This window comes from Bos indicus x Bos taurus, chromosome 6, assembly GCF_003369695.1.
Source record: "Bos indicus x Bos taurus breed Angus x Brahman F1 hybrid chromosome 6, Bos_hybrid_MaternalHap_v2.0, whole genome shotgun sequence".
In the NCBI taxonomy this organism is placed as follows: Eukaryota; Metazoa; Chordata; class Mammalia; order Artiodactyla; family Bovidae; genus Bos; species Bos indicus x Bos taurus.
In genome coordinates this window covers 84,058,086-84,085,975 of record NC_040081.1, presented here as the reverse complement: position 1 = coordinate 84,085,975, position 27,890 = coordinate 84,058,086, and the positions used below count along the sequence as shown (strand labels likewise).

At 38.0% G+C, this 27,890-nt stretch overlaps 1 protein-coding gene across 1 annotated transcript in view; it reads left to right on the top strand.

Annotated features, from left to right (window-relative positions):
* Positions 1 to 1,425: 1,425 nt before the first annotated feature.
* Positions 1,426 to 27,890, top strand: part of LOC113894637 (transmembrane protease serine 11E-like) — a 52,975-nt gene continuing 26,510 nt past the window's right edge. Inside the window, exons 1-4 of the mRNA XM_027545309.1 lie at positions 1,426 to 1,565; positions 16,769 to 16,893; positions 20,774 to 20,895; positions 23,678 to 23,745. Coding sequence (XP_027401110.1) covers positions 1,426 to 1,565; positions 16,769 to 16,893; positions 20,774 to 20,895; positions 23,678 to 23,745 — 455 coding nt within the window. The remainder of the gene's footprint in view (positions 1,566 to 16,768; positions 16,894 to 20,773; positions 20,896 to 23,677; positions 23,746 to 27,890) is intronic.

Here is a 27,890-nt window from a genome sequence, read left to right as displayed (position 1 = left end):
GGTATGGGAATTGTATTTTTAAAAGTTACACAGTGTAATTCTTATTTATTGATACAGTGTAAAGCCATAAAAAGAAAGGAACTTTTAAGACAGAAAGAACTTAAAGTAGAAATGAAATAGGTCAGCTATTAAAGAGGTGGCCCTCTGTTTTCTTTAAATTGGTATAATTATATATTAATGGGAGGTGTTCTCTTCCCAGTCACCTTTTCCTCCAAGGGAGAAGAGTAGTCATTTACACAATATAGTGATGATTAAGGAAGAGAAGATAATTTCAGAATGTATGGGAAACTGAAGGGTGGATACAGACATAATTTGGGTAGTTTGTGTCTGACAGAGAGGGTGGTCTTACTTGGGTTAAAAATCTATTTGCTTATAGGGAAAAATCTCAATGTAAAATTAATCTAGCAACATCTTCCTTTCTGCCCTGAAATTAGTCAACAGATAGTGATAATGAAGGGTGAGGTGTAGGTCCAGAGATGCCTTATGATGGTGCTCCAAGTGTTTAATGGTCTCTGTCACTTCTCTTTCAGCTGAGATCAGTCCAGGTCTATGTAACAGCTTTTAATGAGTTCTCATTCTGTACTAAGTTCTTTGTGGAAGAAACTGATTTGTTGGGCACCTATATTATGTATTACACCTTTTGTAAAATGCTATCTGATTTAATGTTGACAATCCTTTGAGAAGCTGTTATTATGATCTCTCCTTTAAAAGATAAAATAATTGCAGCTCGGGGTTAGTGAGTGTTGGATCGAGAAGCTGACCCTGACCTTTCTGGCTCTGTAGTCTATTATTTTGACTATAACACTGTCTATTGTGTGTAGGAAGCTAAAAGAAGAGTCTTTGGAAAATTTGCTTTCTAACAAAGAAATGGAAAACACACATATATGCATATACACACATGGAGAAAATGTGTATGCATGTATAGGAATATCTGTTTATATAATGTATAGGCAAAGAAACAAGTCAATACCAGTTAATATTAAAGAATGGACATATATACCAAAGGAGGAAGGAGGGTAGTATAATTTTATTTTCATTGATTGATCTTTAGAAATGTTTTGAAGAATTCATAGACTGTTCTTACTTAATTTTCTTAAAATTGTCTCTGTAATTAAACAAGATAATGTGAACTAACTTTTATGTACTATCTCAAAAGTGATCAGCATTCAATTATATAATTTCTTTCTAAAAAAGATTGCAACATGTGCTATAGTGTAAAAATCAAGTTCATCTTAGTGCACCATTTCATGGAAGAAATTCATTAGTCTGTAATAGCTGTAACTGTCTAGTGAACCTTTGTTATTATTCATTTTTGTCTGCTTTCCTCCAAAATAGCCTTGTTTCAATAAAATATGGGAATAAAGAGAAACATTCAAAAAATAAAACAACATCACAGCTTTCTTTTCAGCACTGAGATTTACGAGCATGCCTGATGCTTTTGTCCTTGAGGATGGGGACACCAGGCAGTTGTGGAGGAGGTCTTCTAAGACTGTCAGTGCTGAAATGGGTGTTCTGTCTGCATTTCACGGCTTTCTCAGGATTAGAGTTCAGAGGAATTCGGCTAAGTACGTTTCAAAGCGTACTCCTTTGGACATACTCTCATCGAAGATGGTGGATGAGAATTTTGAAGAATGGTCTCACTGTTTCAAGCATAATTTGAAAGTTTTGAAATGAGTGGGTTAGAGAATAGGAAAATTTTAAGAGGTTGAGAAAGAAAAGTGGGCTGCAGAGGTACCACGTCGTGCCAGAACCTGCAAGCCCAGCCTTCTCCTATGTACATACATGGCCTGCATGATTGAGCAATTTCTGAGATTTTTAGAATAATAACTCCAAGATAATAGAAATAAGCTTATGTTATTTGCCAACAACAAAATAGAGATATATGCTTCCTGTCTACCAGCCTCAGAGGTCTACTTAGAAGACTATCCATTGAATGATAACATTGTTCCTTGAAAATATAACTTTTATATCTTTTGACACATGAGACAGTTAAATCAGCATAGCAGTAGCACTACTGAGGTAGATAGAGGAGGCATTGTGGGGATGGTATAGCATTGTGGGGATGGTATAGCATTGTGATTAAGAAGCTATGTTTGCCATCAGACAGACTGGAGTTTGCAATCAGATATTTTGGATTCCAAAATATATTTGTGGATTCCAAAGTATTATATAGTCACCATTAAATTGTATCTTGCAATCTTTCATCTGAAGATGTCAGATGATATCTTTTTTGAAGCTGCAGAAGCAGATACAGAAGGATTTAGCACTCTTTAAAGTTGAGCTATACGTCAGTGCACAACAAAGTAATAATTGCCATCATTTGTTTCACATGTGCAGTGTGCTACCTACTGTTCTAAAATATCATGTGCATTTAATCTTTATTAAAAAAAGCAATGGTTATATTATTATACCTATTTTCTAGATGAGGAAACTGAGGCTTAGTCAAGTAACAATATTTGCCCAGAGGTGATAAATGGAAGAACTGGTAATTAACCCAGGTCTGTGTGTATGTGTGTGTCTGTTAGTCACTCAGTCATGTCCAACTCTGTGCAACCCCATGGACTGTAGCCTGCCATACTCATCTGTCCAGGAGAATCTCCAGGTTAGAATACCAGAGTGGGTTGCCATTCCCTTGTCCAGGGGAACTTCCCAACCCAGGGATCGAACCTGAGTATCCCGTATTGCAGGCTGATTCTTTACCATCTGAGCCACAGGGAAGCCCTAACCTCGGTCTATCTGATTGCAAACATAGGTTCTTAATCACAATGCTATACCATCCCCACAATGCCTCCTCTATCTACCTCAGTACTGCTATGCTGCTATGCTGATTTAACTGTCTCATGTGTCAAAAGATATAAAGGTTATATTTTCAAGGAACAATGTTATCATTCAATGGATAGTCTTCTAAGTAGACCTCTGAGGCTAGTAGACAGGAAGCATTTCTCTCTCTGTTCTATAAATTAAGGGATACCATAGGCCACCTCATGCGAAGAATTGACTCATTGGAAAAGACTCTGATGCTGGGAGGGATTGGGGGCAGGAGGAGAAGGGGACGACAGAGGATGAAATGGCTGGATGGCATCACTGACTCAATGGACATGAGTCTGAGTGAACTCCGGGGGTTGGTGATGGACAGGGAGGCCTGGCGTGCTGCAATTCATGGGGTTGCAAAGAGTCGGACACGACTGAGCGACTGAACTGAACTGAACTGAACAGTCAAAGATTAGGTAATTCACATGTGATCACATGAATGAGTGAGTCAGTCAATACTAAAGATGGAATCTGTCCTCCCAGTTCACCTGTGTACTGAGTCCAGTGTTACCAAGTAGCAGAGTTAGACTAACACAGGTGTCTACCTGACCCAGGAGATATTATTGTTGCTGTTGTTATTACTGCCATTTGAATTTGTATAGAAATGTATGGACTTTAAAAAATTGATTATTGCACATTAAAAGCTTATCAGATCATAGTAAAATTCAGAAGATATATATATATGTATATATAGTAGGATATATATGTATATACATATATATGGATATATTATATATGCACATATGTTCTTTACACAAAACTTCAACATATAATCTTATTTGACACCTATCAACAACTGTGAGGCAGACAATTTTAATATGATCATGATTTTACAGATAGGAAAACCAAAGATTAGGAAGACTGAGACTTCCAAATCTCTAAGTGATTGGTAGAACTGGAGTTTGAACATACACCTCTAACTCTGGGCCTGAACTCTCTAATACTCCCTGCTGCCACCACCACATCATGATCCCTAGAATCTCAAGTGCTTTCTTGGTTGTACTATGTGCTCAGTCACTCATGGACTGTAGCCCGCCAGGCTCCTCTGTCCATGAGATTTTCCAGGCAAGAATACTGGATTGGGTTGCCATGCCCTCCTCCAAGGGATCTTCCCAACCCAGGGATCAAACTCAACCCAGGGATCGAACCTGCACTGCGGGTGGATTCTCTACCATCTGAGCTACCAGGGAATCCCACTCTCTTGGTTAAGCAGAGATAACTTTCCTTGCTCTTTAAATAATTAGCTTAACCTTAGTGTCTTCACTTCCCTAGTCCAGAAAATAGCAAAGATAATAAATAATACATATAAAATATTTCAAAGCAATCTTTCAAACCTTAAAATACATTCAAGTCATTATTAAGCACTTGGATATATATTACTGGATCCAACAGCAAAGCTAGATTTGGGCTTCTTAAGCAGAGTTCTAAAGCTTTGCACTAAACTGTATACTTCATGGCTGATCATTGGCTTGATTTACAGATTTTTAGAGTTAGGCAGCTCCAAAGATGAGTACTTTTACACATTTTCTTTACCAGTTGAATCATTTTTACACACAGGTCAGTTCAGTTCAGTTGCTCAGTCATGTCCACGCCAGGCTTCCTTGTCTATCACCAACTCCCAGAGCTTGCTCAAATAATGTCTATTGAGTTTGTAATGCCGTCCAATCATCTCATCTTCTGTCATCCCCTTCTCCTCCTGCCTTCAGTCTTTTCCAGCATCAGGGTCTTTTCCAATTTGCCAGCTTTTCAAAGGTGGCCAAAGTTTTGGAGTTTCAGCTTCAGCATCAGCCCTTCCAATGAATATTCAGAACTGATCTCCTTTAGAATGGACTGGTTGGATCTCCTTGCAGTCCAAGGGACTCTCAAGGGTCTTCTCCAACACCACAGTTCAAAAGCATCAATTCTTCAGCGCTTAGCTTTCTCGATGGTCCGACTCTCACATCCATACCTGACTGCTGGAAAAACCATAGCTTTGACTAGATGGACCTTTGTCAGCAAAGTAATGTCTCTGCTTTTTAATATGCTGTCTAGGTTTGTCATAGCTTTTCCTCCAAGGAGCAAGCACCTTTTAATTTCATGGCTGCAGTCACTATCTGCGGTGATTTTGGAGCCCAGGAAAGTAAAGTCTCTCACTGTTTCCATTGTTTCCCCATCTGTTTACACACAAGATTCATGCAAACCCCTGCTGTATGGAGCAGTGTTGCTATGGGTGGAGTGGGACTGAGACTTGGAGGCCTTACCTGCTCTATCATCTCCTTATCCCCTCAGGCACATGAGGGAATTGAGGGATTTTTCAACCTGCTTTGAAAGCAACTTAATTCTTCATTATGAAGGAGGAATAATGACAAAGCCAACATTTGTTGACCATGTACTGTTTACTTGTCATGATGCCAATTGCTCTATATGTGTTATTTCATTTACGCTTGAAAGAACCAGACAGTTAGGTTCTATCATTATGTCTATAGGAGGGGAAATGCAGACCTAGAGGGGGTAACTTGCTTGCAGCAAGTGAGAAGCAGAACTGGGCCTAAACCCAAGCTGTTTGACCCCAAAGCCCAGACCTATATCCACTAAACAAGAAAATAGAAGTTATTTGCATAAAGTCATAGAACTTGTTACAATGAATCCTAAGTGGGATCTTGGTTTCCTTTTTTATTAGCATCAGACTTATTACTCGTATCTCAAAATTGTGTGGCCAGAGAATACTAAGTAAAATACTTTATGCATCTCTCATATATAAAACTTGCAAGGTAATTAGTAAAACTATTTCTTGAATGTCCTCTTGTCACAAAGATCATTACATTAAAAAATCACAATTTACCTTGGTTGCAACTAATCTGTTTTGCATAATGGATTAGTTCCAGTTCAGCTATGACTGAGAGGAAACTTAAAGTGTCTTATATAAAATGTCATTTTATTTCAGTTTAATGTAAGGCAAGTCTGGAGTTAGGAAAGTAATGGCTGATAGGGAGATTCACCAAGTATTTAGGAATCCAGGCTTCCATTGCTGTGCTGTCCCATGAGCATGAACATACAGCCTCCCAATCATGGTTCAGTGTGATTGCCTGAACTCCAACTAGCACATTAGGATTCTACCCACTGGGATAGAGACTCCACTGGTCAGAACTTAAATCCATATGGAGATTCATGAATAAGGGACACTTCTATTTTCCAGGGGGCCATATGTCCAACCAGAAGTCAAAGATTCTACAACTAAGGAAAATATTTGGAATAGGCACCCATGAGTCTCTAGCACAGACATGCTAAATTTGAATGATGAGAGGTATGTCCTGTTGTGAACAGTAGGCAGATAGACACATGGGTATGAAGTTTAGACAAGTGATCTGCATATATAGATTTGGTAGCCATTAGCATTTAGATGTGAATTAAAGCCACAGACATTGGTGACTGAAAATATTTAGTTCTTTTGGATAGGATAATACTTTTCTTATACTTTTATGGTGTTAATTTGGACTATTAATTCTACCCTATGTTAATATGAATCTGAGCATATTTCACTGCTACTATACAATGAAAATACATTAAATTATAACTAAGTTAAGGTGAGTATATAATCCAATGATTAATTTTACAAATTCATGTTCCATCCAAAAGTTAAAACTCAATACATCCGTTATATTATAGGTCAGCAATTGGTACAGGAAATTCACTAACCAAAAATCCCACTTTTGTAAGAATAATATAAACATTAACAGAATCCATACACTTTCCAATTCTTCCTCATTGTTAAATTAATTCATATGGGTTTTATTATGTACATAAACTTCTAGATTTTCTAAGGGATTCTTTGTATATGGCATACAATGCTTGCCAGGGAAAAAACAATGAGGAGGACACCACAGAGTCTTAACACATGTTCCAGCTGGCACATTCTAATTTTAAGGCCCATCAGTGATTTGTACAAAATGCAATTTTACAAGTTTGGGACTTTTAAAACTGGCTTAGGTGTAAGTAGTCAAGAAACTTTATGACTTTCTCATATAAAATTCAGATTATTTCAATTGACCATGTCATTTGACCATGCCAAATAATCTGGCATCATCCATTAGAAAAATGATACGTGTGAAAAATTATGCTAAAGTTGATTGCTTAGAAAATTGTAAATTTTAATTGTAATAATGTTGAACATTTCTTAGGTTATTTGAGGCATGGAACACTAGCTTTGGTGGAAACTAAAGTGTATGTAGATCAATTAAAATTCCAAATGTTTCTTACAAATGAAAAAATGAGAGCATATCCAACACCATTTAAATTGGGAATTACGAGTTGCTGGAACTTCTGGGATGTTGAATGTGCTCTCAGATTTCTCATCTGAAAAAAACTTATATGAAGGGACTTAGTTCTTAAATAAAAGCTCTAATATAGAGACACAGGTCACTGGTCTTTCAGTTCAGAGTTATTTCTGCTACATCATGTGAACTGTTATAAGAGGCATCTAGACAAAGTCATGGGAAAGATTTGGTAGGAGGACATCTAATGCTACAAAAAATTCTGAAGGTCAGTGCCGTATATTAGCAGCTTCAAGAATGGCTCTGGGTCAGTTTTCTCATTTTTTTCTTCTGATACTCCTGCCAAAATTACTCATGTACTCCCTGTTGATGCTTGTTTTTCTTCCACATTTTCAAGTGCATACAATTCCCTATGGCTGGCTGCAATGATGTCTCAACATTTCTATGTGAAACTGCTGCCTTTAAAATTGCCTACTCAGGTCATTTTGACTTACTATGTTGACCTGGAAAGTTTAAAGAAAATAAAGCAAATATGTTACTGTAATTAAGGACTAAAATAGCTCACTTTATAAGTATATAGACCCATATCTAGTTACTTAATACAATCTTTAAATTTTTGTATCCCATCTATCTGTGACTATAAATTTCTAGAGGTCAGGCAGAGTGCCAACCTAAATCTCAGTTTGTAGTTTCCTGTGCTATACAATATCTGGCTGGGAACTTAACAAAGAGCAGGTTGAAAACACAGTTGAGATCAGAGACATTCCTTACTGTTGAATTGTCATTAATGCTTATATAATAACAAGTGTCCAAAAAAGTCTGATGATAACATATGTGTAATCACAAATTCCTTTTAATATAGGCAGGATGAAAAATATTATCACTTGAGTTTTATGGTCAGTTAAATACAAGAATCATTAAGCTATGGGTTTTGTCTAAGTTAACAGTTAGTGGTAGGGTTTTCTGTCTTTTCCAATATTTACTAAAAACTTACTATTGCATTAAGTAATACAATGCTTATTAAAAATTTACTACTGCACTCAGTAATACTGTATTCTTATGTCTATGATTTTAATAACTTTTAGCTTCTTTATAATGTGAAAATGCCACACAGAGCCATTTCAATAATTAGTGAAGTGTTGTTAGATAAAAAATTATCTTAGAGCCTGATATAAATAATTTCACACTGCCCCCCCCACATAAAATTGTTTTCACTAAATAATAATTGGTGCTATTTTCCAGTATTGAGGAACATATTAAGATTATTATAAAATTAATTTTTGTTTCTATGCTAAGAATATTACAGAGAATATTGTTCATGACATTACCGAGTATTCTATTAGAATCTAAAAGAATTTCACTGCAGCCAAATAATTGTTCAGGTTTTATATTATGGGTACTGTGAAGAATGTACATGAACAGGGTTTATTGTTTTCCTTGTTTTGTTTTTGAGTTGGCTGCTAGAAAGCTTCAAATTTTGTGGTCTGACTTGAGGAAGTATCCAGAAGGGGAATTATGATAAGTAGTTTTAGTACTAGTCTCATTTTGTGTTTTCACTTATGTTTTACTTTCTTCCTGCATCTCTAAATAAAACAATATATAAATGTAATTTAATGCTATATATATTTTAATGATTATTAAATGTAAGTATATATCTACTGGAGTGGGTAGCCATTCCCTTTTCCAGAGGATCTTCCCAACCTAGGGATTGAGCCCAGGTCTCCTGCATTGCAGGCAGATACTTTACCATATGAGCCACCAGAGAAACCCATATATCTTTATGGGGGTACCTTAAATCAATCTAGAACAAGATAGAATATAAATTAAAACATTTATAATAAAAACAATGAGCTTCCCACCATTTATCTTGGTGCTATAAAAAGAAAATGGAAACAACTGTCTAGAAATTAGATTACTACTTTGCTATGACTGTAACTTCTCTTTGAGAACTATTCATAGTTATTATTGTAGGGAATACACACATAATTCAGTCCAAGGGGCTGGCTGATGCTATCAGATAATTTATATGTATATTCGTATAACAGTGGACACAACACAAACATGTTGTTTGTAACTTTATAAGGAGTAATGCATTCGTATTTCTTAAAAGAAAACAAAACATGGCAATGAAAACATATGATCCATGAACATATATTCAAAATTTTGGTTCCACCTTGGATATTTTAATAGTGTCGTTCTAGTTCATAGTAAGACTCTAATCTCATAAGATTGAAGATCTTACCAGTACCTGTGTATACAAGCCTTCCACAAAGCACAAAGTATCTGAAGTATTTGTGTGGATGAAACAAGCAGGCACACTCTATGATATAGAGAAATGAGCTAAATATAAAATAAAACCTGAATCAATATTTATCAATTGATATTTTAAAACTGAAGCACTGACTGAGGGAACTGGTAATGTCATAAGTTGTGTGTTCAGTTGTGTTCGACTCTTCGTGACCCCATGGACTGTAGCCTGCCAGGCTCCTTTGTCCGTGGGATTTTCCAGGCAAGAGTACTGGAGTAGGTTGTTGTTTCCTCTTCCAGGGGATCTTCCTGACCAAGGGATCGAATCCATGTCTCCTGCATTAGCAGGGGGATTCTTTACTTTGCCACTGAGCCAGAGAGGCAGCTATAGGGTCACAAAGAGTCGGACACCACTTGGTGACTGAACATGAGCATGAAAACATCATAAGGGACTATGCTGTTACTTCATCATGATATCTTTCCTTATGCTTTTGTTTGAATATCGTAATTATGTACAGACATTTGATGATCCCAAATAATATACGTCTCCTGAAATTAATGTCCCCTTATTTTATCATTTTTCCGTGCTGCAATAATACTTAACAGTAGCTAGATAAAATCACAGTTGGAAAATTATATATTTTAAACAGGTAAAATAAGCATATTAACCAAAAGTTTAATTATTACATTAAAGTGTTTTAGGAAAATCATGTTTTACTTAAATAGTAAATAGTCTTCATAATGACTGACTTGTCTTTTCCTGTGTGCAGTATTCCAGTTTTGTGTGTAAGACTGAGGCAGACCAGAGTGCTGTGAAAGACAGGAGGTTGAAACCCATACTGTGGTACTGACAAATGATCAGTTCAATTTGGAGTAATCAACTTTTATTCAGTTCCCTCTGTGAATGTATCTTGAGCAGCAGAGTGGTCAGAGAATAGAGATAAGTAAGGCTCAGACATTATCCTCAAGGGAACTCAAAATGTACATTCTGATGTGACACTTAGGGGTGAATAAAACTTACTGAAGTGGAGGGGACTTTTCTGAACTGAATCTTATGTATACAGAGGCATCTATGATGAAAGCAAAATACAAACTCTAAGTTACTCTATATAGGAGGTAGCAGGAGCAAAGACAAACAGCCAGAAAGCTCATGCGGAAGAAGGGGAATGCCAGGCCAACTGAGGCCAACTTGGATTTCAAGTGGTTTCAGTCATTGGCTCTATCATTTCCAGAAGAACAGTTTACTGTAATAGACAATGATTTAGAGATTAGGGAAATAAGCTGTAGGATGAGTTTTAGTGAGATTTGTCAGAACAAGGTCAGTGGTAATGGGATTAGAGACATGTTGCATTAGATTTGCCATGTAGTTGAGACTAAAAACTGCAATTATTATAAGTTCTCAACACAATTAACATTGACTTGTAGGACGGTGCTTACAACAGCCATCAGTAATCTGTGGCCCAAGAGCCAAACCTGTACCACCATCTATTTTTGTACAGTGCTTGAGCTAAGAATTATAGCTTTTAAATGGTTGAAATGAATAAAAAAAAATTTATAAGTGAAAATTATACAAAATTCAAATTTCGGTGTGCAGAAATAAAGTTTTATTGAACACAGCCATATTCATTTTTGTTTATATTAGCTGTAGCTGCCTTTAAACTACAATGGCATAGCTGACTAGTTGCAATAGAAATCCAGAAATCTGCTACTACTATGGGACCTTCACAGAAATCTGTTAAAATTACTATGAAAGTGAAAGTGAAAGTTGCTCAGTCCTGTCAACTCTTTGTGACCCCATGGACTATACAGTCCATGGAATTCTGCAGGTCAGAATACTGGAGTGGGTAGCCTTTCCCTTCACCAGGGGATCTTCCCAACCCAGGAATCAAACCCAGATCTCCCTCATTGCAGGAGGAGTCTTTACCAGCTGAACCACAAGGGAAGCCTGCAGTTACTACGCGGCCTTCACCAAAAACTTTGCTGATCTGTAGCTTAAGTAGTTAATAATGTATTGAGATCACCAGCTTTATAGATGTTGTGCACATGTTCATTCAAAACAGCTCAACTGGACTGAGCAAATGAAACATTCCAGCTAAGAATATTAGCACTGCTCACCCTTACAGAAGGGTCTTCCCTCATAGCTCAGTCGGTAAAGAATCTGCCTGCAATGCAGGAGATCCAGGTTCGATTCCTGGGTCAGGAAGATCCTCTGGAGAAGGAAATGGCAACCCACTTGCCTGGAAAATCCCATGGACAGAGGAGCCTGGCAGTCCATGGGGTCGCAAGAGTCGGATACAACTTAGCAACTAAACCACCACCACCCTTATGGAGACTGGAGAGCGAGTTCAATATCCATTATTAATCAGTCCATGGTGGTAGTTTTACATTGGCATTTGTTTTGGTAAACTTTCTGCTGAAGCACTGTGAGCCTTGTCATATGGTTCTCCAATGCTTGCCATGAGGTTTATCTGTGATAGTATAAATACCTTTTTCCCCCTCACATTTTTATTAATGCTCCTGCTTTTCCTTGTACACTATTCTAGAAAATGACACATTAAGAAGTGATCATGATAATGCAACTCTGGACTTGCCTTCTGGCAATTTGGGGCTTATAAAAATATGCCATGCCGTGCTAAGTCTCTTCAGTCGTGTCCAACTCTGTGTGACCCTATGGACTGTAGGCCACCAGGTTCCTCTGTCCATGGGATTCTCCAAGAACACTGGAGTGGGTTGCCATTTCCTCTTCCAGTGTCTCTTCCTGACCAAGGGATCAAGCCAGAATCTCTTAAGTCTCCTGCATTGGCAGGCTGGTTTTTTACCACTATGTATAACCATATTTTTTGCCACATATATAACCATATTTTAACTGCTATATTCACCTGTTACATTCACTGTCTATTTAAACATGTCGTAGTTGAAAAGAAAAATCTTAGAAAGAAAGAAATTTGATACCACTGAAGCTATTAGAATTTATCTAGTCTATCTGAAGGTAGTTTTACATGAGGAGGTTCAGAAAATTTTCAACAGACCCCAGTCATAATTGGACAAGGGTTTATGTGCAGGAAGGGGTTAGTTACACAGGTGTCTGTTGATACATAAAATAGATTTGTTCCTCTATTTTTTTTTTTTTTAGCACATTTCCACTACATCTAATTTGGAGCAATTCAACACTGAACCACTTGCAGAGCTGCTGCTGCTGCTAAGTCACTTCAGTCATGTCCGACTCTGTGCGACCCCATAGACGGCAGCCCAACAGGCTCCCCCGTCCCTGGGATTCTCCAGGCAAGAATACTGGAGTGGGTCGCCATTTCCTTCTCCAATGCATGAAAGTGAAAAGTGAAAGTGAAGTCTCTTAGTCGTGTCCGACTGTGCGACCCCATGGACTGCAGCCTTCCAGGCTCCTCCATCCATGAGATTTTCCAGGCAAGAGTACTGGAGTGGGGTGCCATTGCCTTCTCCGAATCACTTGCAGAGAGAGCAAACCAAAAAGTAATTAAGAAACAGGGTTAATCAGTTTGAAAAACAATGCCATACAGGGAAGGGAAGAGATGTTTCCAATGACAAAATCTCAGTAATATGGACATTGCCATTATTATTAATAATTAAAATAATGATAATAGTAATTCTTACTATTTGTACAATGATTTTCTACTTGGCAGCTCAAAGTAATAAAATATTTTATCATTTTTTCTCTCTAAGAGCTTATCAAATTAGGAAGGGACTATAGTTCTTATCCTTGTCTTTCATATGTAGAAAATAAGGGAGAGAATAGAATCTTCTGGTATCACACTGTACAATAAATAAGCTGGTGATCAGAATCAAAAATTTACTCTCTTAATTATTCAGAGTGTTTTTAATGGGTTCTCTTGGTTTATTCTCTGCTATCCCTATTATTTCCCTCAAAGCCACCAAAGACAGAGCATCTCTAAAATAGTTTTGAGAGGTGGGAGAGAGAAACAGAAGACACAGTAGTATCTCAAACAAGTTAGAGATAGGAACTCCATGAAAAGACATGTATATTAATGCATATATATGGAATCTAGAAAAAAGATACAGCTGAATTTGTTTGCATGGCATAAATAGAGATGCAGGTGTAGAGAATGGACATGTAGACATGGGTGGGGGAAGGAAAGGGTAGGACAAATGGAGAGAGTAGCACTGATATATATACACTATCACATGTAAAATAGTTAGCTAATGGGAAGCTGCTGTATAGCACAGGAAGCTCAGTGCAGTGCTCTGTGATGACCCAGAGAGGATTGGGTGGGGAGGATGGGAGGGAAGTTCAAGAGGGAGGGGATACATGTATACATACAGCTGACTCACTTTGCTGTACAGCAGAAACTAACACAATATTATAAAGCAACTACACTCTAATTAAAAAATTTTTTAAAAGACATGTATAACTGTCCTCCTTAGTTTCTCTCTCATTTAATTTGAAAGCCATGATATTTCCTTTTAAAAAGAATCCATCATAAAAAATACATAAATTAAAAGTTGCTCACTTACTTTTGTTATTTCACTTCTTACTATTAAAAAATTTTCTGTTTTTCTAATATACTTCTCTATGCACACACACATGTATTTTTATTATTAACATTTACAAAAGCCAAACATACGATGCATATTATTCTGTAACATTTCTTCATTAAAATAGTTCATTGGTCTTTTGTATGCTGATACAGGTAAATACTACCTCATAAATTTAGTGGCTGCTTTTTAAAATTTTCTATCTCAATGAAGAGTTATTGTACAATATAAGACAATATAACTTGTCTTATATTTCACAATTTTACACATTTGTTTAATGATTATATCAATTGTTTCCTACAATTACAAATTATATTCATCTGGCATGTGTTGAAATTAGTTATGAAGCCTTTCCCTCTGAACATTCCCTCTAACATTTTGCTTATGTCTGCTGTACACATCTCCTTTCCTCTGCAACAAGTGAATAGCAAGCATTCAGGGATGGAGGGACAGGTATCAGTTTATAAGCTTCTTAGGCACATCTTCACATAAGAAATTTGCACAAGTGAAGAAGTCTTTTTATACTTCAGTAATCGTCATTCTAGGAACAGGTGTTTGGAATCCCACTTAAAGGAAAACTGGAGATGGAAGAAATTGGGGAGAGGAAGATAAAGTTTCCTTGGCTACAGCCCCACGGGGAAATCACAGAACCAAGGGACGAGATCAAGTAGATCCCTGGAGCCTTCACTACATCCCAGTGACTTCAGCAGGGGCAGAGGTCTGTAGTGATGACACTATTGGCTTCTGTGACAGTGTTCCCACTGAACAGGACATTGAGACAGAGTCAAGATGGGATGAAGGTGTGCCAGTGACCAAATTATAATCGGCCAGTGACCGATTATACCACTTCTGAAGGCAATGGCACCCCACTCCAGTACTCTTGCCTGGAAAATCCCATGGACAGAGGAGCCTGGTAGGCTACAGTCCATGGGGTCGCTAAGAGTCGGACACGACTGAACGACTTCACTTTCACTTTTCACTTTCATGCATTGGAGAAGGAAATGGCAACCCACTCCAGTGTTCTTGCCTGGAGAATCCCAGGGACAGGGGAGCCTGGTGGGCTGCCGTCTATGGGGTCCCACAGAGTCGGACATGACTGAAGTGACTTAGCAGCAGCAGCAGCAGTCCTGTATCAAGCTTCCCTGGTGGCCCAGTGGTAAAGAATCCACCTGCTAATGTGGAGATGTGGGTTTAATCCCTGGGTCCAGAAGACCCCCTGGAGGAGGGCATGGCAACCCGTTCCAGTATTCTTGCCTGGGAAATCCCATGGACAGAGGAGCCTGCCGGGCTACAGTCCATGGGGTCATGAACGAGTTGGATATGACTTAGTGACTAAACAAGTCCTGAATCACCAGGAAATGGAGTCCCCTTGGTTTCTGTAAGCAACAATTATTTACTGTAAAATTCTTCACAATTTTCAAGAAGTTTTCACATTCGTGATCTCAATCAGGGTCCTACAGTCAACCATGTGCTTTAGACAGTGGGTGGCCTGTCTCTTATTGCCAGATAGAGGAACTTAGTTCAGGGTCTAAATAACTTGTCCAAGTTGGTAAGGAAAGGGTTGGGCTTGGAATTCTCTTTATTCTGAATCCACCTTCCAGGATAACCCTCTCCTTTCCCCCAGTTCTCATGTACCAGCCTTCTGTGGAGACAAGAACACATGCCTTGTTTCTACCAGCATGATAAATACCCCAAGAAATCGAAAATAACAGCATCATGATTCAACAACTTGGCCCACTCTGACTTTTCATTTTCTCTAACTTTTGAGTTTGTTTAGAAGCTATTGTAACACAAGGGAATGGTAACTTTACTAATCAAACAAAAAGCAGGTTGATCAGCATTTTTCAGTAACATATTTTTAAAGCAGAACAAATGGGAGAGGTTGAGGAAGTTGCATGCAGAGGGGATTTCCTGAAGCATTGCTGAAGTTTAGAGGTAAACATCAGTTCAAACACTCTGGCTCTGTAGAAAAGAACTCTGGTTCTTTTCTAGAGTTATGTGTATCCTCGAAGTTTGTTTCAGAAAAATATTACGAGAATAGAATTAGGAGCTTTGCCTGGAACCTGATATGGTTCAATCTATAACATATATCATGTGCATGCTAAGTGGTATCAGTCGTGTTTGACTCTATGGGATCTTCCTGACCCAGAGACTGAGTTACTTCTATATTGGCAAGGAGGTTCTTTACCACTAGTACCACCTGTGAAGCCCCAAAGTTTAGGATTTAGGGAGTTCCCTGGTGGTCTGTGTGTTTAGTCACTCAGTTGAATTCAACTCTTTGCAGCCCTTTGGCCTGTAGCCCACCAGGCTCCTCTGTCCATGGGAGGAATTCTTTTCCAGGCAAGAATACTGGAGTGGGTTGCCATTTCCTTCTGCAGGAGCTCTTCCAGACCTAGGACTTGAACCTGCATCTCCTGTGTCTTTGCATTGCAGGCAGATTTTTTACTCACTGAACCATCAGGGAAGCCCTAACATGTATCATAGGCCATTTAAAATTATATGATGGAAATAGGCTTTAAACATTTTCATAGCTTGTACAGTGCCTGAAAGTATCTTGCATGTGACCAGCTCAGTAAATCATAGCGAACTCTTACATTGCACTTGCTACATGCTAGGCGCTGTTGTAGGCACTTTACCTACAGTAATTCATTTAATTCTTAATGATAATCCTCTGAGACTGGTGCTATCGTTATCATCTTCATTTTTTGAGCAAGGAAACTGAGGCACAGAGAAATCAAATTATCTGCCTAAGGTCAGGCAACCAGAGCCAGGAATGGCTTCAGCAGCCTGGGATTGGGGTATGTTTTAAACCAAAACAGTATTCTTCCTTCTGAGTGTCCTGAATTAATTCCCCAGGAATATCTGTTTCACCTAAGGAGTGGATATGGTGTACATTATAATATAATCCATCCGTTTGCTTTCTTTCTCAGGTCATCTGTGGTGAGGGCCAGGAAGAGGGCTTGTCTGGAGCCCTGGGTTGTCGGCCTCATCACCTTTATTTCCTTAATTGTCCTGGCAGTGTGCATTGGACTCATCATTCATTATGCAAGATATAGTAAGTATGGGTTGCCCTGGCATCATGTGATTTACCTCAAATATTTCCTGATCTACATTTCTGTTTTGATTTGTCTCAGGCTTATTCATTCATTACCATAATTTGTTTGCATGGATAGTTCAAAAGGATCTTTACCTGCCTTGTTACTCATTTAATATGCACAAGCCAAGGAAGATTCTTCTATCTTTGATGTAGCAATGCTTCCTGCTGGGAATATCATGCTAGTTTTCATATTCACTGACAAGAAATAATCAAGTCTTAATTTTGGGAAAACCATAGGAAAGGTAGAGTCCAATGTTTGGAGAGGTTTGAGGTCATAGGGTTTTAAATCATCTTGATTTAAAATAACTCCAACTCATTGAAATCCTTACAGTTCAATAAATTATACAATCAGAGATTATAAACTGGTAGGCTCTATTTTGTACTAGTAAGCTGGAAAAATGCTTATAGTAGTATATGTTGAATAAATGTCTATTGTCATTATTTTAAAATCATCTTGGGATATATTGCAAGTGATTAAAGAAGACAGGATATGCTGAAAAGGTTAATTATAAAGAGGTTCACTCTGTGGTAATCAGGTACCTCCCTGCTAGATGAACCATGAACACTTCTCTGTTATTAGAAAACTCCCCAGGGTACTTCAGAACTGTTTTTCCAGGGCATAACAACCCTTCTGAAGTTCCCTTCTTACTCTGTCTCAGGTTTTAATTAGTTGACTCCATTTTGATCTATTGGTTTAATATCTCCCTTAGTGACTAGATAATGCATTGATATTTAAGGCCCTGTAACCAAAAAAGCTAATCACATGATTGTAATTTAATTGGGAATTTGCAGAAGTTGCTTTCCTGTGAAGAAAGATGGTGATTTGTAAATTGGTTATCTTGTGCTAACAGACACAAATCCAATCTTCATTTCCTAAACAAGGTGGATTATTTCTGGAAAATTTAAAGAAAAAGTATTTAAAGATTTTTTTGAAAGGGGGATAGAATTTGCCTACATGCAGGCCTTTGAATTTGTGGTATCTGCATTTTGATAATTTCTCTGAAACATGTTTTTAATATAAAAAGAATAGCTTAAATAATTTTATAATTCTATAGCTCTGTTCTGAATATACTAAGTCTCATTATGCTGCAAACATCATTATTCATTTCCATGGATGTCTAAGACTATGTTTTATGCACTTTTGTATTTCTAGAACTTAGCAAGTTCCTAGCACATGTTAGATAATTAATGTTTATTGAACGCTGAATGATAAAAATGAATGAATCATACCTATGATATTTTCTGGGAGCATATTTAGGCTTGTCTGACTTAACAAGGAATTCCTAGTAATGTTAGGGATCTCATTACTTCAGTGAGAGAAAATTTTCCTTAGTACTTCCCCTTTGCCTCTTTCCAAGTCATGTATTATAAAGCTTACAAATTTTACTCATACACATACAATAAAAACCTGGTAATATTTCTCCAGTGCCCTGTTCCTATATATCCTATTGTTGGGATGATCACCTGAGTAATGTGGAACACACAACTTCCACTGCTCACACAATACACCTGAATAAATAGGGATTGTTATGATATGTGTTGCTGTCATATTTGTCCCCTATCTTCTGTTTACAGATGTAACATAAGAACAGAGTAGATAAAGCACATGAGCATTTAGGAGCTGTCATGCCTAGAGAACCAAAGTGAGCCAAACAAATCTATTGTAGAAACAGGCAGATAAAGATGGAGATGATCAGGCTTGGAAAAACATCATTTTGGCATAAAACCCAGGCAACATAGAACTGTGTGTGCAGTTTGTCTGGTGGCCTTTGGGACTATGTTTCTATCTCTTCAGTAACTTGAACAATAGCAGTATGTCTCCTATGAACATCACTGTGGGTTATAGAATCACCTACAATGAATAATTTCTGTTAGAATATTATTAGCCAACTCATGTTCATTTTTCTTACTTTTCTGTTAACACTCTCTGGTATTTTTCATCAACTACACATGCCATATAATTCTGTCAACTGCAAATGTGTTTTGACACCTAGCAACCGATTTGACTCTATCAGGCAAATTAAAATATTGATTATAGTAATTTGTTAATTTAGTTGTAGCATATGAAATTGCTGATATTTGACCATTTTTAACCTATATAAATGGCACTTTCAAATAATTCAATCTAATAATTAAAAAAAACAAGTCTAAGGATATAGAAGAGTATGTTTACCTCTTTTTTAGAACCTTACTATTCATTGTGTGATTTGGTACCAGCAACATCAGCAGAACCTAGGGGCTTGTTAGAAATGCCGAGTCTTGGACCTAGCTTTAGACTGAAGGTAAACTGTTGGTCATTATTTCAATATATTAAAAATCATACTTGAAATTGTGTATATTGTGATCTGTTTGCATTTCAGGTCACACAGGCCATTCAGGGCCAGGAAAGGAGGAAGGAAAATCCTCCCTAGACCCTCACTTAGGTGGCAAATGCTTAGGAGAGCTTGATCGTTCAGCACCATCCATCTCCTTTACAAATCACTACTCTTTCCCCAGGTCTTGTCCAAGTCTGACCAGTGGCTTCCCTTTCTATCCCAATAAATCCTCAGAATGACCAGAATGATCTGGTAGAGTTGTGTTTTTTGTTTTTTTTTTTTTCTGATAGCTCTCATGCATAACTAGAGATTTCTCCTATGGCTTCAGTGAGTGAGTTTGGTTTTCTCCATTCCAAGAAGCAGTGTATCATGAAAATGTGTGCTTTGGGAGTTAGATGTTAGGTTGAAACCCAATTTAATCTTTTCTGGCAATCTTATGTTGAGGTTGGACAAATGCATTTACATTTCTGAGACTACAGTCCTTACTGTTAGATGCAGATAACATTGCTTTCTTATGAGGGTTATTTTAAACTGAGTGAGACATGTGAATATGCTAGGGATACAGGTGTCTAATGTTAATTTCCTTTCCCTCTGGTGTTTAAGTGAGAGAAAGAATGAGAAGCAAGAGAGAAACTCAGGTTGAATGAGGCAAACTCCATTTTCCTATTATAACCATACACAACAGTCTTGGTCACCATTGTATTCCTAATGCTTGGCACAATCTCTCACACAAAACATAGTCAGCATTAATATCTCATTGAAAGAATCTTCTTAGCTCTGTGCTTGCTTCATGTAAAAGAGAGTAGAAGAAAAGCTATGCTGCATTAATTCTTCAGCAGACCAAAAACTTGGGCTGCTTGAACTGGATGCAGAAAGTGGAGACATTGGCTAAAGAAACAAAAAAGCCAATGCCTCTGGCTGGGGGGAGAAAATAAACGGAGAGCCAAGGGAACCAGGTGAGACTATGTAGTGTCCCTGGAGGGTTACCAAGGTGGCAACTCTAGCTCCTTAAAATTCTATACACTGAACTCCTGGCATTTTAATCCCTACCTTCACCTCCTTCTTTAGCCAGAATAAATTTTCTTATTCTAGAGTCCTTGCAGCCAGAATTGATGGGTAGTTTACGGAATTGGAAGAAATCTACTTTTAAAATATAAAGATGTGTTTGCTGTTGGGAAGCTTCTGAATCTATTCAGAAGTTCAGATGGCCTGACTAGCTGCTTCTTGTGGTTTATTCAGAAATATCCATGTGACTAATTAGCGTACGGGAACACCGAGCATTTCGTATGGATTTTACACTCTAAATCTTATAATGATTTTACACTCTAAATCTTATAATGATGAATGTTGTTGTCTTTTATTTTTGAGATAACCATGAAGCTCAGAGCAGGATGATGGAGATAATCTGGGTGGGAAATTTTTTCCTGTCTCATTCTGTCTAGCAACTACCAAACAAGGAAATGCCTGATGCTTTACACACATCTGAGAAAAAGTATGATACATTTTTGCCTCTTTCCTTATAGATCAAAAGAAGACCTACAATTACTACAGCACATTGTCATTTACAAGTAACAAAGTATATGATGAGTTTGGAAAAGAGGCTTCTGAAAATTTCACAAAAATGAGCCAGAAAATTGAATCAATGGTAAGCATTTCCCCCCATTTCTAGGACATTTGCTATCACTTTCTACCAAAAATTTTTGGTATCCTAGCTTCTCAAATGTCCATTCAACTGAGCTTTTATATCTTTGCAAAATGGGGAGAGACCCTACCTGAGAGATATAAAACAAAATTGACAATACATGACTTGGAGGAATATTCCTTATAGGACTAAACCTAGTGACCTTTAGTCTTTTCTATTTGTCCTTCTTACTTACCCTTCTTTAGCTAGTGATACACTATTGATCAGCAGAGTCCAGAAATTCTGGGAATGTGAGGGTGACCCAAAATATGGTTGTTGTGTCATTGATTTCCTCAAGAAGAGACCTTTAGCAGAAGACACAAGATTGAAACTATTCAGACACGTACTTGAGTAGTATTTTAGTACTAAAAAGTATCCAACCTTGGACAAGTTTTTAGTACATAAATCTATAGGAAATCCTTGGATATTCATCTTTATCCTTAGGTCATCAACATGTATCCTGAGGAATAAATGAAATATTATAAATAGTGGAAAACTAGGCATGCATGCTAAGTCGATTCAGTCATGTCTGACTCTTAGTGATCCTTGCGGACCATAGCCTACCAGGCCCCTTTGTCTGTGGGATTCTCCAGGCAAGAATACTGGAGTGGGTTGCTGTGACCTCCTCCAGGGCATCTTCTCAACCCAGAGATCGAACCCACATCTCTTACGTCTCCTGCATTGCCAGACGGGTTCTTTACCACTAGCACCACCTGGGAAAACTTAGCAGTATAGGCCAAAAGAGCAAGAGCCTGGGTGAAGACTTATCATTGTCAGACTACTTAGAGAATACTTTGGAAGTTTCCTGATAGTCTGTGAGGTTATTTGTGAAATGATGTGATGAAAAGCACCCTAAACTAGGAGCTGGGACACCTACTTCTAGGACCATCTACTAGCCAATGATGTGTCATTTGGCACATCTCTTTGCCATTCTGGAAAAATTCCCTTATGTGAAAATTAAGCCACTAGACTAGAAAATTCCCAAACTGTTTTCCAATATCCTGAGAGAGAACAGAATGGCAGTGGTCCACCTGGAAACTGTCTGGTAAATTAGAAGCCTAGGGATTTGGATACTTTGCTGAGGAGATCAAATCTTGGTTGAATTTGTATTTGTAAACACCAAATCAGGGAAATATCAAATAAGCTCTTTTTAAGGAAATATATCTGCTTAAAGATATGTATGTGTGTGTGTATATATATATACACACACATACATACATATTTTAAGTATATATATATAAAATATGTAATATATTGTAAACAAAAGGAAATGTAATATATAGTAAAGGAAATGAAATGTAATATATAGTAAAGTATAATGTAATATATAGTATTATATATAAAAATAATGTAATATAAATGTAATATATAGTAAAGGAAAGGAAATGGAAGTAAATATATTAAGTAAAAATGCAACTGTTTTTCTTGTTTTCTGCCAGTCCAGGTTCGATGCATGATGCTGGATGCTTGGGGCTGGTACACTGGGATGGCCCAGAGGGATGGTATGGGGAGGGAGGAGGGAGGAGGGTTCAGGATGGGGAACACATGTATACCTGTGGCGGATTCATTTTGATATTTGGCAAAACTAATACAATTATGTAAAGTTTAAAAATAAAATAAAATTAGAGAGAAAAAAAAAACTATAAATATAAAAAAACAAAAACAAAAACAAAAACAAAACATAAAGGAATATAAATAGGACTCTAGTACTCTTCAAAACAATTAATTTTGAAGTTATGTGATTAAAAAAAAACCTTTAAATTTATTTCCAAATGAATGCTGTCATTAGAGGGCTCAATTGAATTGTGCTGATTTATTCATAATTGAAGTAACTGTCCTTGGGAACAAAGTCAGAAGTCAAACAAAATGTAAGAAAGAATAAAAAGGCTCATTGTCAATTAGTCACCAGCCCGTAGTATCTGTGTTTGGTTCCCAGGTGGCTCAGTGGTAAAGAATCTGCCTGCCAAAACAGTATACCCAGGTTTGATCTCTGGGTTGGGAAAATCCCCTGGAGAAGGAAATGGCAACCCACTCCAGTATTCTTGTCTGGAAAATCCCATTGCCAGAGGAGCCTGGCAGGCTATAGTCCATGGCATTGCAAAGAGTCGGACACAACTGAGCAACTAACACACACACACCATCGGCTATGTATCCCAGTTCATCTGAGCCTTCCTAAGAGCATCTTGAGTGCTGAATTGGGTGTAGATTATGAAGGGATATTTGGTAATATTTTTCACTAGGTTTGAGAACCATGTGACACCGTTATGCATTCATTCTCACATTCATTATCTCTTCCAAGTACTAACCTAGCCTAACTCTGCTTCTGAGATCAGATGAGACCCAGTGTGTTCAGGATGGTGAGGCCATGGATTGAATTTATGACCTACCACCTGCCACAGTTTTTTCCATTTCCTTTGTCTACCTACAGTAAAGTCTCTATCTCATAGAGTGAATACTTCTCTTGCTTTTCAAAACCCAGTCTATTTACTCTCTTTTATCTCTTTCCAAGTGTAGCACAGCAGACATCACTCCTAGCCCCCTCCTATGGTTCTCCAGCTCATATAATTCTTAAGTCAGAGTTCAGTTGAAATCACTGAACAGAGTACAAAAAGAGACTCCTCAAGTTCAGCAATTGTGGAATGTCGGTCAGTGTGTTTTGTTTTTAAAAATGTTTTAAGCTTTGAATCAGTTTGCAGAATTTTAGAAAATTATCCTTACTGACATATTTTGAATATTTTTGGAACAGGTAAAAAATGCATTTCATAAATCTTCATTGAGGGGAAAATTTGTCAAGTCTCACATTATCAAGTTCAGGTATGTAGATCTAAAGTACTGACTTCTGATTATAATTTGAAGCTAAAGCTGTTAATCTGGTCAGTAAAAAATAGTTTGAATTGTTCATATGTGATATAATTTAACAGATTAATTTTGTATCTGTTCTGTGTTAAGTCGTGGGTTACAATGTGCCTTACTCATTCTTTAAATCCAAAAGAAAGAATTTGCAAGATGATTTTGAGGGAAAAATGAAAGTGAAAGGCTCTCAGTCATGTCTGACTCTTTGCAATGCCATGGATTGTATAATTTATGGAATTCTCCGGGTGAGAATACTGGAGTGGGTAACCTTTCCTGTCTCCAGGGGATCTTCCCAAACCAGGGATCAAACCCAGGTCTCCTACACTGCAGGCAGATTCTAAGTGTTATCGGTGGCTGTATTATAGAATTGGGTTTTTTGACTTGTTTGATTTTAGGAAACTAGTTAGAACAAATACGGACCTAAGCCACATCTCTTGGTTTAATAACAAATAAGTGTCCTATGTAAAATAGCGTAGTAAAGGAGATTTTTTATTTTCTCTTCTTGGTACTCCTTCCTACTATATTTCTTTCTTTTCATTTTACTCATTTTTTTTTTTTTTTTTTTGCTATAAATATTTAAGATCTCAGATCTGTTCATCAGTTCAGTTCAGTTCAGTCACTCAGTCGTGTCCGACTCCTTGTGACCCCAGGAACTGCAGCATGCCGGGCCTCCCTGTCCATCACCAACTCCCGAGTCCACCCAAACCCATGTCCATGGAGTCAGTGATACCATCCAACTATCTCATCCTCTGTCTTCCCTTTCTCCTCCTGCCCTCAATCTTTCCCAGCATCAGGGTCTTTTCAAATGAGTCATCTCTTCCCATCAGGTGGCCAAAGTATTGGAGTTTCAGCTTCAACATTAGTCCTTCCAATGAATATTCAGGACTGAATTCCTTTAGGATGGACTTGTTGGATCTCCTTGTAGTCCAAGGGACTCTCAAGAGTCTTCTCCAACACCATTTCAAAAGCATCAATTCTTTAGCATTCAGATCCCTTTATTGTCCAACTATCACATCCATACATGCCAACTGGAAAAACCATAGCCTTGACTAGACGGACCTTTGTTGACAAAGTAATGTCTCTGCTTTTGAATATGCTGTCTAGGTTGGTCATAACTTTCCTCCCAAGGAGTAAATGTCTTTTAATTTCATGGCTGCAGTCACCATCTGCAGTGACTTTGGAGCCCAGAAAAATAAAGTCTGACACTGTTTCCACTGTTTCCCCATCCATTTGCCATGAAGTGATGGGACTGGATGCCATGATCTTAGTTTTCTCAATGTCCAGCTTTAAGCCAACTTTTTCACTCTCCACTTTCACTTTCATCAAGAGGTTCTTTAGTTCTTCTTCACTTTCTGCCCTAAAGGGTGGTGTCATCTGCATATCTGAGCTTATTGATATTTCTTCTGGCAATCTTGATTCCAGCTTGTGCTTCTTCCAGCCCAGCGTTTCTCATGATGTACTCTGCATATAAGTCAAATAAGCAGGGTGACAATATACAGCCTTGATGTACTCCTTTTCCTGTTTGGAAACAGTCTGTTGTTCCATGTCCAGTTCTAACTATTGCTTCCTGACCTGCATATAGATATCTCAAGAGGCAGGTCAGGTGGTCTGGGATTCCTATCTCTTTCAGAATTTTCCACAGTTTATTGTGATCCACACAGTCAAAGGCTTTAGCATAGTCAATAAAGCAGAAATAGATGTTTTTCTGGAACTCTCTTGTTTTTCAATGATCCAGCAGATGTTGGCAGTTTGATCTCTGGTTCCTCTGCCTTTTCTAAAACCAGCTGGAACATCTGGAAGTTCACGGTTCACGTATTGCTGAAGCCTGGCTTGGAGAATTTTAAGTATCACTTTACTAGCCATGTGAGATGAGTGCAATTGTGTGGTACTTTGAACATTCTTTGGCATTGCCTTTCTTTGGAATTGGAATGAAAACTGACCTTTTCCAGTCCTGTGGCCACTGCTGAGTTTTCCAAATTTGCTGGCATATTGAGTGCAGCACTTTCACAGCATCATCTTTCAGAATTTGAAATAGCTCCACTGGAATTCCATCACCTCCACTAGCTTTGTTCGTAGTTATGGTTCCTAAGGGCCACTTGACTCCACATTCCAGGATGTCTGGCTCTAGGTGAGTGATGACACCATCATGATTATCTGGGTCATGAAGATCTTTTTTGAACAGTTCTTCTGTGTATTCTTGCCACCTCTTCTTAATATCTTCTGCTTCTGTTAGGTCCCTACCATTTCTGTCCTTTACTGAGCCCATCTTTGCATGAAATGTTCCCTTGGTATCTCTAATTTTCTTGAAGAGATCTCTAGTTTTTCCCATTCTGTTTTTTTCCTCTATTTCTTTGCATTGATCGCTGAGGAAGTCTTCCTTATCTCTCCTTGCTATTCTTTGGAACTCTGCATTCAAATGGGCATATCTTTCCTTTTCTCCTTTCCTTTTCACTTCCCTTCTTTTCGCAGCTATTTGTAAGGCCTCCTCAGACAGCCATTGTGCTTTTTGCATTTCTTTTTCTTGGGGGTGGTCTTGATTCCTATCTCCTGTACAATATCAGGAACTTCTGTCCACAGTTCATCAAGCACTCTATCAAATCTAGTCCCTTAAATCTGTTGCTCATTTCCTCTGTATAGTCACAAGGGATTTGATTTAGGTCATACCTGAATGGTCTAGTGGTTTTCTTCACTTTCTTCAATTTCATCAACCATCAATAAATAGAATCCAAGGCATAACATTTAAAACAAAATAATATAGGAGGATCTTAAAATAAAGTATTATCTTCATACGAATTATTTGTAATTTCCAGAATAAAATAGCTGCTATTTCCAACAGTGTTTCAATGACAAAAGCTCCAAGTTGCTCATCAACCTGTTACTTAGTTGCCCACTTTCTCTTGAAAATTCCATACTCTTTGATGTTCAAAATATTCCTTTTTCTTGGATCTTTATCTGCTTCTCCAGTTATCAAATTTTCATTCTCTCAAGGGGATTTCATTCACTCACACCATGGTTTCCTAGGCTATGGAAATCCAAGTTTCTATCTCCAGTCTAAATTTTTGTCCTGGTTCTAGAAATATATGTTTGCCCATGCACACTTCCATGTGGGTGTTTCACAGAAAATTCTCAAACTCAAGAAAAACCTAATTATGCTAATAAGAAACCTGGAAGTCACCCATGCTCCTCCCTTTCCTGGGCCCCTTGAACTTCATGAATAACTAAGTTCTACCAATTCTACAGGACTGGGGAAACAGAGACTCTTGGAGAACACAAATAAAACCTTGTGTGCACCAGGACCCTGGAGAAAGGAGCAGTGACATCATAAGAGAATGAGTCAGACTTGCCTGTGTGTGCTTGGGAGTCTCCAGGGAAGGTGTGGGTCAACAGTGGCCTGTCGTGGGGTCAGGGGAACTGACTACAACAGTTCTGGGAGGCCTGGCATGCTGGCATAAATCATTTTGAAGGAGGTGACCATTATTGCCATTCAGTACAGTTCAGTTCAGTCACTCAGTTGTGTTCAACTCTTTGTGACCACATAGACTGCAGCACACCAGGCTTCCCTGTCCTTCACCCACTCCTGGAGCTTGCTCAAATTCATGTTCATCGAGTCAGTGATGCCATCCAACCATCTCATCCTCTGTTGTCCACTTCTCATCCTTCCTTCAATCTTTCCCAGCATCAGGGTCTTTTCCAATGAATCAGCTCTTTGCGTCAGGTGACCAAAGGATTGGAGCTTCAGCTTCAGAATCAGTCCTTCCAGTGAATATTCAGGACTGATTTCCTTTAGGATTGACTGGTTTGATCTTGCATTCCAAGGGACTCTCAAAAGTCTTTTCCAACACCACAGTTCAAAAGCATCAGTTCTTTGATGCTCAGCGTTCTTTATTGTCCAATTCTCATATCCATACATGACTACTGGGAAAACCATAGATTTGACCTTACAGACTTTTGTCAGCAAGGTAATATCTTTGCTTTTTAATATGCTGTCTAAGTTTGTCATAGCTTTTCTTCCAAGGTGTAGGCTTCTTTCATTTCTGCCATTACACAGCCTCAACCATCAGCAGAAAATTGGATTAAAGACTTAGTGAGCATAGCCTTGCCCACCA